The sequence below is a fragment of the Oncorhynchus gorbuscha genome, linkage group LG16 (assembly GCF_021184085.1).
Source record: "Oncorhynchus gorbuscha isolate QuinsamMale2020 ecotype Even-year linkage group LG16, OgorEven_v1.0, whole genome shotgun sequence".
Lineage (NCBI taxonomy): Eukaryota > Metazoa > Chordata > Actinopteri > Salmoniformes > Salmonidae > Oncorhynchus > Oncorhynchus gorbuscha.
This window is the reverse complement of record NC_060188.1, coordinates 84339935-84354561: the sequence shown is the minus strand read 5'-3', so window position 1 is coordinate 84354561 and position 14627 is coordinate 84339935. Positions and strand designations below refer to the sequence as shown.

The following is a 14627-nucleotide window of genomic DNA, read 5'->3' as shown; positions in this document are numbered from 1 at the left end:
AACACAAAGCTGGGATAGGAGTTAAGGGAGCTGCTTAAACATTTCACAGAAAGACAACAAATACACCCTGTGATCTTCCTGTAGGCAACCTTCATCTCCCCGTAGGCAACCTTCCTCTCCCCGTAGGCAACCTTCCACTCCCCGTAGGCAACCTTCCTCTCCCTGTAGGCAACCTTCATCTCCCCGTAGGCAAACTTCATCTCCCCGTAGGCAACCTTCATCTCCCCGTAGGCAATCTTCTACTCCCTGTAGGCAATCTTCATCTCCCTGTAGGCAACCTTCCACTCCCTGTAGGCAACCTTCCACTCCCTGTAGGCAACCTTCATCTCCCTGTAGGCAACCTTCTGGTCCTTCTGTAGCTCAGTTGGTAGAGCATGGCGCTTGTAACGCCAGGGTAGTGGGTTCGATCCCCGGGACCACCCATACGTAGAATGTATGCACACATGACTGTAAGTCGCTTTGGATAAAAGCGTCTGCTAAATGGCATATATTATTATTATTATTATTATTATTATTATAACCTTCATCTCCCCGTAGGCAACCTTCCTCTCCCTGTAGGCAACCTTCATCTCCCTGTAGGCAACCTTCATCTCCCTGTAGGCAACCTTCCTCTCCCTGTAGGCAACCTTCATCTCCATGTAGGCAACCATTCCACTTCCTGTAGGCAACCTTCCTCTCCCCATAGGCAACCTTCCACTCCCCATAGGCAAACTTCATCTCCCCGTAGGCAATCTTCCACTCCCTGTAGGCAACCTTCCTCTCCCCGTAGGCAACCTTCATTTCCCTGTAGGAAACTTCCACTCCCTGTAGGCAACCTTCCTCTCCCCGTAGGCAACCTTCATCTCCCTGTAGGCAACCTTCATCTCCCTGTAGGCAACCTTCATCTCCCTGTAGGCAACCTTCCTCTCCCTGTAGGCAACCTTCCTCTCCCTGTAGGCAACCTTCCTCTCCCTGTAGACAACCTTCATCTCCCTGTAGGCAACCGTTCCACTTCCTGTAGGCAACCTTCCTCTCCCCATAGGCAACCTTCCACTCCCCATAGGCAACCTTCATCTCCCCGTAGGCAATTTTCATCTCCCCTTAGGCAACCTACATCTCCCCGTAGGCAACCTTCATCTCCCCGTAGGCAATCTTCATCTCCCCTTAGGCAACCTTCCACTCCCTGTAGGCAACCTTCCTCTCCCCATAGGCAACCTTCATCTCCCTGTAGGCAACCTTCCTCTCCCCGTAGGCAAACTTCATCTCCCTGTAGGCAACCTTCCTCTCCCTGTAGGCAACCTTCCTCTCCCTGTAGGCAACCTTCATCTAGCTATAGACAACCTTCATCTCCCTGCAGACGCATACAAAGCTCTCCCTTGCAATCCATTTGGTAAATCTGACCATAACTCTATCCTCCTGATTCCTGCTTACAAGCAAAATTAAAGCAGGAAGCACCAGTGACTCGGTCTATAAAAAATTGGTCAGATGAAGCAGATGCTAAACTACAGGACTGTTTTGCTAGCACAGACAGATTCTTCCGATGGCATTGAGAAGTACGCCACATCAGTCACTGGCTTTATCAATAAGGGCATCGAGGACGTCGTCCCCACAGTGACTACGTACATACCCCAACCAAAAGCCATGCATTACCGGCAACATTCGCACTGACCTAAAGAGTAGAGTTGCAGCTTTCAAGGAGCGGAACTCTAACCCGGAAGCTTATAAGAAGCCCTGCGATGCCCTTCGACGAACCATCAAACAGGCAAAGCGTCAATACAGGACTAAGACCGGCTCCGACACTCGTCGGATATCTCCCTTACGGATCAGTCCATCCTCACCCCCTCCATCACCAACTGGTTTGGGTCTGTGTCTACCCGCTGCACTATGCATTGTGGCAGGTAGCATTCTCCTGACATCCGCCAACCCCAGATTCGACCGTCGGACTGCCAGATGGTGAAGCGTGATTCATAATTTTAGAGAACACGTTTCCACTGCTCCAGAGTCCAATGGCGGTGAGCCTTACACCCCTCCAGCCGACGCTTGGCATTGCCCATGGTGATCTTAGGCTAGTGTGCTGCTGCTCGGCCATGGAAACCCATTTCATTAAGCTCCCGACAAACAATTATTGCTTCCAGAGGCAGTTTGGAAATCGGTAGTTAGTGTTTCAACCGACAGACAATTTTTACGCGCTACGCTCTTCAGCACTTGTTGGTTCCGTCCCGTTCGTTCTTCACGGCTGAGCCGCTTTTGGTCCTAGACGTTTCCACTTCACAATAACAGCACTTACATTTGACCGGGGCAGCTCTGGCAGGGTAGAAATTTTATGAACTGACTTTTTGGAAAGGTGGCATCCTATGACGGTGCCACGTTGAAAGTCACTGAGCTCTTCAGTAAGGCCATTATACTGCCAATGTTTGTCTATGGAGATGGCATGGCTGTGTGCTCAATTTAATATACCTGTCAACAAAGGGTGTGGCTGAAATAGCCGAATTTGAAGGAGTGTTCACATACTTTTGAATATATAGTATATGAGCCAACCTCCCCTCAGCAGCCTCCACTGGTATACCCACAGTACATGTGTATATCTGCTCATTCTCTTATAGCTCTATGCTCACTCTACCTAGTTGTATATAATGTATGCAAACTTTCTGTCAATTCCGCTGTCTTTATTTTGTCTCTAAATGTTGTCTATCACTAGCAGCACCATATCAACAGGTAACATTCTGAGTATGTTGTCTATCACTAGCAGCACCATATCACCAGGTAACGTTCTGACTGTGTCAATGTAATTAGTGAATATCGGTGATTCTGAAACGCTCAACAATGGGTTTCCGCGCCAAACCATATGACGACGCCCCAAACTCAAACTCTAATACATGTTTCTCATATTTTACAGGTGATCAGTAACAATCAAGAGGCCATTTCTAACCCACATCATTATCAATAAATAGATGTGCTTCTCATCAACCGTAAATCATCTGTAACTATACAGTAATAACTCAGTGTAGGAACTGTGTGAACTTGAACTAGCTAACTTTTCTCGTGTTCCATGGGTCAAAGTTCAGGGCCATGTACATAAGCCAGGCTGATCCATCATGAAGAATGTTTAAATGCTTTGCAAGTAGGTTTCCCTGACCTGAAAGTGAAACACTTTGTGTGTTGTGTGTGTTGCATTATTGCCCTCCTGGCCTAGATCAGAAGAGAAAATCAGAAGAAGAAAAAAACATTTGTTTTGGAGAAGAACAACATGGTGGTGCAGTGGATTGTGTGTTTCCCTGCAGTAGCTGAATACTGTGGATAATGTGAACGAGGTGCCCCGTGCAGCCTGTACATCATCTCTGTGGGATGCCACAGTGATAGATGGGTCTGGCCTCTTGCTGCTGGGGGTGAGAGGAAAGAGAGGAGGGTTGAGGGCTGGTCAGATCACTGCTCTGAGGCCTGGTGCACAGATGATGCAGGGCTGAAGCACACACAGACGCACACACAGATACAGATGCATGCACGCATGCAGACATTTATGCACACACACCCACATGCACACACCCCTCAGTGGCCTTGTGTATCTGCTAACAGCCTGTGTGTGTGTGTGTGTGTGTGTGTGTGTGTGTGTGTGTGTGTGTGTGTGTGTGTGTGTGTGTGTGTGTGTGTGTGTGTGTGTGTGTGTGTGTGTGTGTGTGTGTGTGTGTGTGTGTGTGTGTGTGTGTGTGTGTGTGTGTGTGTGTGTGTGTGTGTGTGTGTGTGTGTGTGTGTGTGTGTGTGTGTGCTTATTTTGGTGGGGTGTTGATAGTGCATCGGAACACCAGAGTACCATGGACAGAGTTTTCTGGGGGGTTTTTTGGAGCATTGTGTAAAACAGGATTACTCTTAACACAATCAAGACATACCAGAAATACAATTTTCCATGGCCGGATTATTACATTTCATCAGAAAAAAAGCACAATGTCTAATATCCTATATCTTGACATTTGAAGAGCTTGACTTTCCTTCCCCTCAGAGCTTTGTGGAGCTTCTTATCTTTTCTCAGAGCTGGTGTTTGTTTGTGAACCTAACGACCCTGGTTGCTGTAGCTGGTGCCTGGCGTGTCTCTAGTGTCTCTCCCACTGTTGTTGTTCTTATTGTTGTGCTAAAGTGAAGACAACCAACCTCCCAACCTCCCTCACCTCCCACAGTCCTCTTCCCCTCCTACCCCTTCTCACCCATCCTCCCCACCTCTCCTTCCCAGTTTCATGTGAGGTGGGTCTCTTGAGGCTCTGGGACCGGGGTCACCAGAGGTCACGACCTTGGGGTTGCTAGATGACTGGACTCTAAATGTGCCGTCACACCTGCTCCAGTCCCAACAGAGAGTCACGATTGTTATTTGAAAGGAATTAAGGGAGAAACTTGGCTTTTTTCCCTAATATGTTTCATTACATGGAGATTAATCCAATACATGGTGGAATCCAACACATGAGGAGCCCAAAAGCCCTGCTTTTTGACTCATTGCTTCCTTAACCTGGAAGCCAGACGCACCAATGTATTGGAGGAAACCGTGTCCAACTGGAGAACGAAGTCATCTTGCGGGTGGCCGGCCCACCACAAGGAGTCGCTAGAGCACAATGGGACAAGAAAATCCTGGCTGGCCAAACCCTCCCCTAACCTGGACAAGGCTGGGCCAATTGTGCGTTGCCTCATGGGTCTCCCGGTCAAGGCCGTGCTTTCAGTTTTGCACGAATGCTGCCATCTATCCACAGTTTTTGGTTTGTTACATTTTAATCATCACTGTTTCAACATCCTCTATGCACTATCTGATGAGCCCAGTGACAGAGTCAGTGTAGTTGTCAATGTTATTTCCAGAGGTGACCCAGAACATTTCTCAGTCCACGTGATCGAGAAACAGTCCTGTAGCATGAATTCTGATTAATAATAATAAATAATATAATATATGCCATTTAGCAGACGCTTTTATCCAAAGCGACTTACAGTCATGTGTGCATACATTCTACGTATGGGTGGTCCCGGGGATCGAACCCACTACCCTGGCGTTACAAGCGCCATGCTCTACCAACTGAGCTACAGAGCCACCCAGACCAACGCTGAACAGTCCTTATCACAGGTGCTTCTTGTTTCAATTTCTGTATATATTCTGTATATATGCGGGGAAGAGCAGATGGAGGCGTGATCTGATTTGTCAAAGGGAGAGGGTCTTGTAGCTGTCATGGAAGGGAGAATAACAATGGTCACGCGTCCTCTCTCCACGTGTAACACAGGAGAGGTGTTGGTGGAATTTCAGGAAATGTTTTCCTATCAATTCTACTGAGGTTTCCTGGCGGCAAGATTGTCATATTTTACATTCAGCACAAAGGTTTTGATAGTTCCAAACCAATTATTTGTCCAGTTAAATGATTGCAAGTGTATTGACATGAAACTCCTACAAAGCATTATAGTTGGCTGCTTTCCAAGCCAGTAATTGTGTCTATTGGCATACAGTAACAGTGATGTTTGATAGAGGTTGTTTGGTATGCCCGAGCTAGACCCTTCCACAAGGTAATTTTTCTCAATGGCAAACATTACTCATCTGAGCTCTTAAAAGCTTTGTAAACACCAGTATATGGGATCTGTCAAGACATGGGATCAACTTACAGTGGGCTAGGCCCCTTATTGGGACTGTGGACACACATGGTCTTGTTTATTTTACCTGATGTCTTGTTACAGTCAGCAGATACTAGACACTACATACTATTCCCTGGACACACATGGTCTTGTTTATTTTACCTGATGTCTTGTTACAATATTTACATGTTGACTGTTTGTGGAGTCTCATGAAGTCATATTTAGTCATATTTTTCAGTTCTCGTATTTCATTTCTGGGATTGCCATGCCATATTGATGTAACCTCTCAAATAAAACCTTCTTGATATCTATACTCTTAGAAAAAATTATCCTATCTAGAACATAAAAGGGTTCTTTGGCTGTCCCCATAGGGGAACCCATTGAAGAACCATTTTTGGTTCCAGGTAGAACCCTTTTGTTTTACATGTGAAACCTAAAAGGGTTCTACCTGGAATCAAAAAGGGTTCTCCTATGGGGACAACCAAAGAACACTTCTGGAACACTTTTTTAAGAGTGTAGTTTCTAGTTTTCAGTAACAAACAACAAGCTGCTTGCTTCCAGCGTCTCATGTGAGCCAATAAAAGAGAAGACAGTAGACAGTGGGTCAGCCCATCAGACAGCCAGTAAAGGAATGTGTTTTTTTAGGCTCCAAGTATGGAGGGAGACGTTCAGAGTGAGATCTTCTGGGAGATCTGGCGCTTCTGCCAGGGGATGCTCTGGATTTACGACCGACCAAGCAAAGGGGGAGAAGAGACCCTCAATGCCAGGGCCAGGGTTAAGGGGACTGAGTGGCAGCCTGTCTGTTGGACAAAGCTTGACCATCACTCCTTCTCTCACTCCACTGGTATACCCTGACCTGGGTTCAAAATGATTTCAAATAATTTTATTGAACTTGCCTGGAGAGCCAGATGGGTGGATTTGCACTTTTTGGGACTATTCCATTGGTTCCATTGAATGAGGCATGCTGGAGTTCACTGAATGAAAATACATGATGATCTTATTTTGGAATATACAGTGCATATTAAATTAGCAGCGGTTGCAAACATCTACTGTATCTGCATAGTGAACTACTTATAGAGGATGATGCTGCTATGGGAAAGATTCACTGTTGGTCTGTGGGTTCAGTTCAGACTGGCTCCTCTTCTCCAGACTCATAAATACAGCCAGACCACTAATGTCTTCAGACAAACTGCCCGGCCTCCAACCCTTCACTCGTCTTCAAACAGCCAATGAATTAGCTCTTTAATCAAATCAGCTGCAGCAGCATTCCATACATAAAGGAAGCTTCAGACAGTGAAAGAAATTAAGAGTTTATTTCCAAAATGCTATATGCACCAATTTGTTTATATATATTTTTTTCACCAGAAATGATTGCTTATGGATATTTTCATGTGTGTGTAAAATGTATCTATTCTCAGATGTTTTATTCATTGATTTTAGACAATGTGTTTTTTTGTTGTTGTTGCTAAATGCTATATGTCCATTGTTTAGCTGGAATGTAATGTTCGTATCCTGTATATTTGACTGTGATATGTGGTTGTCTCACCTAGATATCTTAAGATGAATGTGCTTACTGTAAGCTGCTCTGGATAAGAGCATATGCTAAATGACTAAATCATCAAATGAAAAAAGTTTTACATTGATGTCACAAATGTATAATATTTTACATTTCTTTATAAAAAATTTACTTATTTGTTACATTTGTGTAAAACCTATCATTATTTGTCTCTGAAATGAAAACCAGTAAATCCAAGATTTTAAACAAATACATGTCTGTCATTGAACAACCCCATGCCATCAATAGATGGTGAAAAAACACACCAATCTCTTTGATAATTTATTGAAATAAAAAGCAAATTTACCAATAATTTACCATCTATTTGGAATGAAACTCTTCAAATGTATACTGTTGGTCTTGTCTAGTGGTGAAGAGATGGGTGATACACTGTGGGGAGGGAGATAAACAGTGGGGAGGGAGATAAACTGTGGGGAGGGAGATAAACAGTGGGGAGGGAGATACACTGTGGGGAGCGAGATAAACTGTGGGGAGGGAGATAAACAGTGGGGAGGGAGATACACTGTGGGGAGGGAGATACACTGTAGGGAGGGAGATACACTGTGGGGAGGGAGATCAACTGTGGGGAGGGAGATACACTGTGGGGAGGGAGATACACTGTGGGGAGGGAGATACACTGTGGGGAGGGAGGTGGGGAGGGAGATACACTGTGGGGAGGGAGATACACTGTGGGGAGGGAGATACACTGTGAGGAGGGAGATACACTGTGGGGAGGGAGATCACACTGTGGGGAGGGAGATACACTGTGGGGAGGGAGATACACTGTGGGGAGGGAGATCACTGTGGGGAGGGAGATACACTGTGGGGAGGGAGATACACTGTGGGGAGGGAGATACACTGTGGGGAGGGAGATACACTGTGGGGAGGGAGATACACTGTGGGGAGGGAGATCAACTGTGGGGAGGGAGATCAACTGTGGGGAGGGAGATACACTTTGGGGAGGGAGATACACTGTGGGGAGGGAGATAAACAGTGGGGAGTGAGATAAACTGTGGGGAGGGAGATACACTGTAGGGGGAGATACACTGTGGGGAGGGAGATCAACTGTGGGGAGGGAGATACACTGTGGGGAGGGAGGTACACTGTGGGGAGGGAGATACACTGTGGGGAGGGAGATACACTGTGGGGAGGGAGATATGTGGGGAAACTGTGGGGAGGGAGATACACTGTGGGGAGGGAGATACACTGTGGGGAGGTGGGGAGATTCACTGTGGGGAGGGAGGTGGGGAGAGATACACTGTGGGGAGGGAGATACACTGTGGGGAGGGAGATAAACTGTGGGGAGGGAGATACACTGTGGGGTGGGAGATACACTGTGGGGAGGGAGATACACTGTGGGGAGGGAGATACACTGTGGGGAGGGAGATACACTGTGGGGAGGGAGATACACTGTGGGGAGGGAGATTCACTGTGGGGAGGGAGATTCACTGTGGGGAGGGAGATACACTGTGGGGTGGGAGATACACTGTGGGGAGGGAGATACACTGTGGGGTGGGAGATACACTGTGGTCCTATTTACACCTGCTGATATATGGCGATGGGAACAATCTCACTTGCTGAGGATTTGCTTCTCTGGGTATTTTTGAGAGCGTTCCCTAAAATTTCAGTTGAAAAGCATAGTTCATTTGAAAGACAAAAAACATTACTTCTTGATTGCGTATGTGAACAGATGTACAGATGTTCAATGAACACACTTTGTAAGTATCATACCACACACATCTGTGAGTAACATGAATATGTGAATGTACACAATGTGTTATTATGAGTTGGCTACATAAGCCCTACTGTACATCCCATAAATTGATTATAGACATTGAGACTGACAAAAAAAACATAATGACAGAATTTGAGATTTAAGAAACAATCTGCAATACATGAATACACACTCTTGTGTACCACGTTCTGCCTGATGTGTTACAACCACCGTGGCTAAAGATTATGAGCAAGAAGAAAAAATTCCTCAACACCTTCATCCTCAAGAACAAACATCACTGTAATCTACATGTCCAAGAGCTTTGTGCGTCCATTCTGTATACGAGTTAGTACATCAGTGTGTGTGGTTTGTGTGCGTGTGTGTGTTCTTACATTCATATGGCTAAGCATATCCGCGTGTTTTCAAGTGTCCAGAGCAAGTTCACTTGTCCCAGTCCCACACACCCCTGATTGAAGCCAGATGAGCTCTCCTCGAGGTCCCAAACCAAAAACACCTGTACTCCCATCTCCGTTAGGAATTTATAAGGTTCAAATGCCGCCACTACAATAACCACATGTGGGCCCCTGGGCCACGCTGGAGCGGCACTTCTAGCATAACATGGGATTTGTGAATATGATCCCAACCAGTAGGTTCCAGCCAAGCCCCCCTCATTCATAAAACAATCAGGCAGCTCACAGAGGTAGACAAGGTCATAGATTGGTTCAATACTCAGGACGAGTAGCTAGGACAATAACCACTAAACAAAGCTCCTCACAAATTCATTATTCCAAGGAGGGGAGGGGAGGGGTGGGGGTGGGGGCATGGAACTGATGAGATATGAGTTATCCCACTACTGTAGATGTGTTCCATCTGAACTAAAGAAGTCTAGGGTCAGATTCATTAGGGCATGGAACGGAGAATGTTTTGCAGCAGAAAATGTAAAAGTAGTCTCTCCCTGTTTCCTTCTGTTTACTTCCGTTTGGTGTTTAATGAACTGGGTCTGGGTGTGTAGTCAGGGGTCTGTGGGGAGAGGAACCAGAGCCTAAGTAGGGAGACTCTTGGTCTTTGCACCAAATGGCACCCTATTCCCTATTTACGGACCCTGCTCAAAAGTAGTGCACTAACTGGGGAATAGGATACCATTTGGGACGCAAACTTGGTGTGATGTGATAGCGGCTAATGTAAGCCTCTATCTCAAGCTGCATCTCTAACTCAATTCTCTAATGACGGTCACGAGCCGGTGACAAGTCGATGTCACATGTGAGCGTAGGAATCTGAGAATAAGAGGGACTCTCACACTGTTGACTTTACAGTAACAGAGGAGCATTTCAAGGTTTCAGACCCAGTCCCAGGCTAAGCCCCAAATGGCAACCTAGTCCCTATGTATTGAACTACTTATGACCAAGGCCCATGGCTCTGATCAAAAGTAGGCCATTATATGGGGAATGGTGCTATTTTGGAAGCAGACCCAGTCTCAAATACATTGTTGGTACTTTCCCCCTTTTAGAACGACAGGAACATGACCTGAGAAGTTAATTCAGTACTGCTGGACTTATAACTGAGTGTTCAGTCACAAGTCACTGCGAGACTTCCCACACCAGCAACAGGCATATCTGTTTTTAAATACTCACCGGTACAAAATAGGCTTTAAAAGTGTCTGAAAATGAAATGAGTTCATATTGATAAGCCCGGAGTTCCAAATGTAAAAACGGTCAATAATTGGTCTTTGGAATATTGAAAATCTAATTATATTGATCATTTATTACACTACTGGCAGTGTCAGAAATCCCACACCTGGTTGCGTGACATGAGGTCTGGCTTTGGACTAACACCACACAGGAACTCCATTTAATTCACTTCAGATTACTTATTATTACTGTAGGTACCTACCCATTTTATCCCAGCACTGATTGTATTCCGAAATACAAGACATCATAATTTAGACAAAAACTAAAATTGTTGATAATAATATTCCTACATTCAGAAAGTATTCAAGCCCCATTGACTTTTTCCACATTTTGTTGTGTACCAAACTAAGGATGGATCAACAACATTGTAGTTACTCCACAATACTAACCTAAATGACAGAGTGAAAAGAAGGAAGCCTGTACAGAATTAAAATATTCCAAAACATGCACCCTGTTTGCAATAAGGCAGTAAAGTAATGGTGCAAAACATTTGACAAAGCAATTAACATTTTGACCTGAATACAAAGTGTTATGTTTAGGGCAAATCCAATACAACACATCACTGAGTACCACTCGCCATATTGTCAAGCATAGTGGTGGCCGCATCATCTTTTGGGTGTGCTTGTAATGTTTAAGGACTGGGGAGGTTTCAGGATAAAAAATACATGGAATGTTGATAAGCACAGGCAAAATCCTAGAAGAAAAAGTGGTCAGTCTTCTGTCCACCAGAAACTGGAGGAGGAATTCACCTTTCAGCAGGACAATAACCTAAAACATAAGGGCAAGTCTACACTGGAGTTGCTTACCAAGAAGACAGTGAATGTTCCTGAGTGGTCGAGTTACTGTTGTGACCTAAATCTACTTGACAATCTATGGCAAGACCTGAAAATGGTTGTCTAGCAACGAGCAACAACCAATTTGATCGAGCTTGAAAATTGTTTTAATATTAATGGACAAATGTTGCAAAATCCAGGTGTGGAAAGCTCTTGGAGACTTACCCAGAAAGACACACAGCTGTAATCGCTGCTAAGGTGCTTCTTCAAAGTATTGACTCAGTGGTGTGAATATTATGTAAATGAGACATTTTATTTTCAAAAAACACATTTTCACTTTGTCATTATGGGGTATTGTGTGTAGATGGGTGAGATTTGAGTTCAGTCTGTAACACAACAAAATGTGGAATAAATCAAAGGGGTCTGAATACTTTTTGAAGGCAAAATGTAATCCAAGCCATTATGACTGTCTCAGTTAATAGGAACCAGGACAGTTCTAGAAACTTGCTTCACTTTTGTATGTCCAATGTTTTTCACAGGAAGTTGCACCACTCACACAAGTGTCCAAATTAAGCTTCAACACCCCCCCCCCCCCGCAGTACCACACACCCCCGCCGTAAGCCACTGATGACTTTACGTATAACTGCGGAGTTATAGGTGGCGTGGCTATCGGAAATGTTCCTAAACAATTATCTGTAATTGCAGTGGGTTCCAATAGCAACAGATGAGAATGTATAGCGTATGAGTAAATAACTGTATGTGCGTCGTGCCCCACTGTATCACATTGACCAATTTCACACATCTAAATACCAGCCGGTGAGGATCATTTCAAAGCCGTTCAGATTCTTAGGTTCGTTCAAATAAGCCATGATGAACATGCTTACTTGAGGTTAAAAAAGTGTAAATTCAATGTAAAAGCAATTTACACCTAATGGATGATTTTATGAGTCACGATGCATCATTAATAATTGAGTACACGGTTAATGTCTGTGTGCCTGTAGAACGCGCACAGGAACCTGGATAGTGGACACACACAAGTTAAAACATGCGCGCGCGACAGGCTGTTCGCTTGTAGGTTAATAAACTGGTGATAACATGCATATTCAGAGAAAATATCACCTACCGAGTGCTGTCGCGAATTTCAAATATTGCATTTGCCGGACCATCTTGGAATAATCAGTTTCCACGGCGGCTGGAGCTGGTATTCTTCGGCCCTTCCCGTCAGACGCGCAATATTCAACTGAAGACAGAACTCTCTAGAGGCGTGAGGGGTGATTGAACTACTCTGAGAATTAGTCTGGCATTTCCTGCATGCTAGCATCTGCGTTTGAAGTATTTTAAACTTGCAAGAGGAACCCTGTAACTGTCACTTAAATACTTGCATTTATTCCGTTTTTAAAAAGAAGTGTTATTATTCTCCTGGTCTCCCGGTACATCACTGCTCCATATCCTCTTCTGCTGCGTAGGCTACTGTGTGGAGTGGACGGGACCGGGAGAAGAAGTCAGGACCCAAGACTTCAGTTCACCCTGAAATCATAGGCACTGAGTGTGTGGGAGTTGGCTTGCCAAGTCAACCCATGGGAAAATCTTACCATGCAAATAAAACCAGTGACAGAGACGTCTGACTCTGGAAATAATAGCAGTTAGTTATTTTGGAATGGGGAATCGCCACCAAACCAATTTGTCTGGGAAATGTCAACCTTTTTTGCCAGTACTCCACCGCCACCAGTGTTAAGTTCCGTAGCCTATTTCAAAAGATAAGATATTACTTTGCTACAACTTTGGACTGAGGGGAAAATAGCAGGTGCCCCCAGCCCTATACCGGATACTTCACATTTAAATAGGCAACTTTAACCCTTATTCTATCAGGTAGGCTGACTGAGAACACATTCTCATTTACAGCAACAACCTGGGGAATAGTTACAGGAGAGAGGATAAATGAGCCAATTGTAGACTGGGGATGATTAGGTGACCATGATGGTATGAGGGCCAGATTGGGAATTTAGCCAGGACACCAGGGTTAACCACCCTACTCTTACGATAAGTGCCACAGGATTTTTAGTGACCACAGAGTCAGGACACCCATTTAACATCCCATCCAAAAGACAGCACCCTACACAGGGCAATGTCTCCAATTATTGGGATATTTGTTCTAGACCAGAGGAAAGGGTGTCTCCTACTGACCCTCCAACACCACTTCTAACAGGATCTGGTCTCCCATCCAGGGATTGACCAGGACCAACCCTGCTTAGCGTCAGAAGCAAGCCAGCAGTGGGATGACTGACAACTACCTGATAATGTCAAAGAAAACCAATTAACAATAAAAGCAACTGAGGTCACACGAAATGTTGATGGAACTATTTCAGTAAGAATATTTGCCAGCTAACGATCATTCAGTTCGTTTTTTTTTAATACTGTCATGCCCTGACCTTAGAGAGCCTTTTAATGTCTCTATTTGGTTTGGTCAGGGTGTGATTTGGGGTGGTCATTCTATGTTTTGTTATCTATGATTTTGTATTTCTATGTTTTGGCCGGGTATGGTTCTCAATCAGGGACAGCTGTCTATCGTTGTCTCTGATTGGGAACCATATTTAGGTAGCCCTTTTTCCCTCCTTTCTTTGTGGGAAGTTGTCTTTGTTCATGGCACATAGCCTTTAGCTTCACGGTTTGTTTTGTAGTGATAATTTGTTTTTGTCGGTGTCATATAAATAAAGAATATGTACGTTCACCACGCTACACCTTGGTCCTCCTTCAACAGCCGTGACAAATGCTCTATCATTATCGTGTAAAGAAAATAGTCTTTACCATCTCCTTATCGATAATACAATCTGTACAAATTACATTTGCTTAAATTTTTGGGTTGCAATAACAGGATAACATTAGATTAAGATTTAGAGGTATGGGGGTGTGCTCCTGGTTTATGACAAGTTATGACAAGCAAGTCCCATGGGTGACTTGGCAAGCCAACTTCCACACATTCAGTGCCTATGATATGATGGTTGACTCTTACCTAACCCTAGTGACAGTTAATTCACTATGCATGTTCTAGAGAAGATCCTTGTGGGTTTCTTATGGTAGACAGGGGGAATAACATCCAGAAATTCGGTTACACTTTTGTAAAAAAAAAAAAAGGTTTTAAAAGGTTTCTTCTGCTGTGACCGGAGAAAAACCTTTTTAGGGTCCAGGTAGAATACTTTTTGGGTCCAGGCAGAACACTTTTTGGGTCCAGATAGAACACTTTTTGGGTCCAGGTAGAATACTTTTTGGGTCCAGGCAGAACACTTTTTGGGTCGAGATAGAACACTTTTTGGGTCCAGGTAGAACACTTT

The 14627-nt window shown here is 44.6% G+C and overlaps 1 protein-coding gene across 1 annotated transcript in view; it reads right to left on the bottom strand.

Annotated features, from left to right (window-relative positions):
* The window catches only part of LOC123999725 (integrin alpha-1-like), a 92075-nt gene extending 79245 nt beyond the window's left edge, over nucleotides 1–12830 (bottom strand). Inside the window, exon 1 of the mRNA XM_046305751.1 lies at nucleotides 12422–12830. Within this exon, the coding sequence (XP_046161707.1) occupies nucleotides 12422–12464 (43 nt within the window). The 5' untranslated portion in view covers nucleotides 12465–12830. The remainder of the gene's footprint in view (nucleotides 1–12421) is intronic.
* Between the last annotated feature and the right edge of the window lie 1797 nt (nucleotides 12831–14627).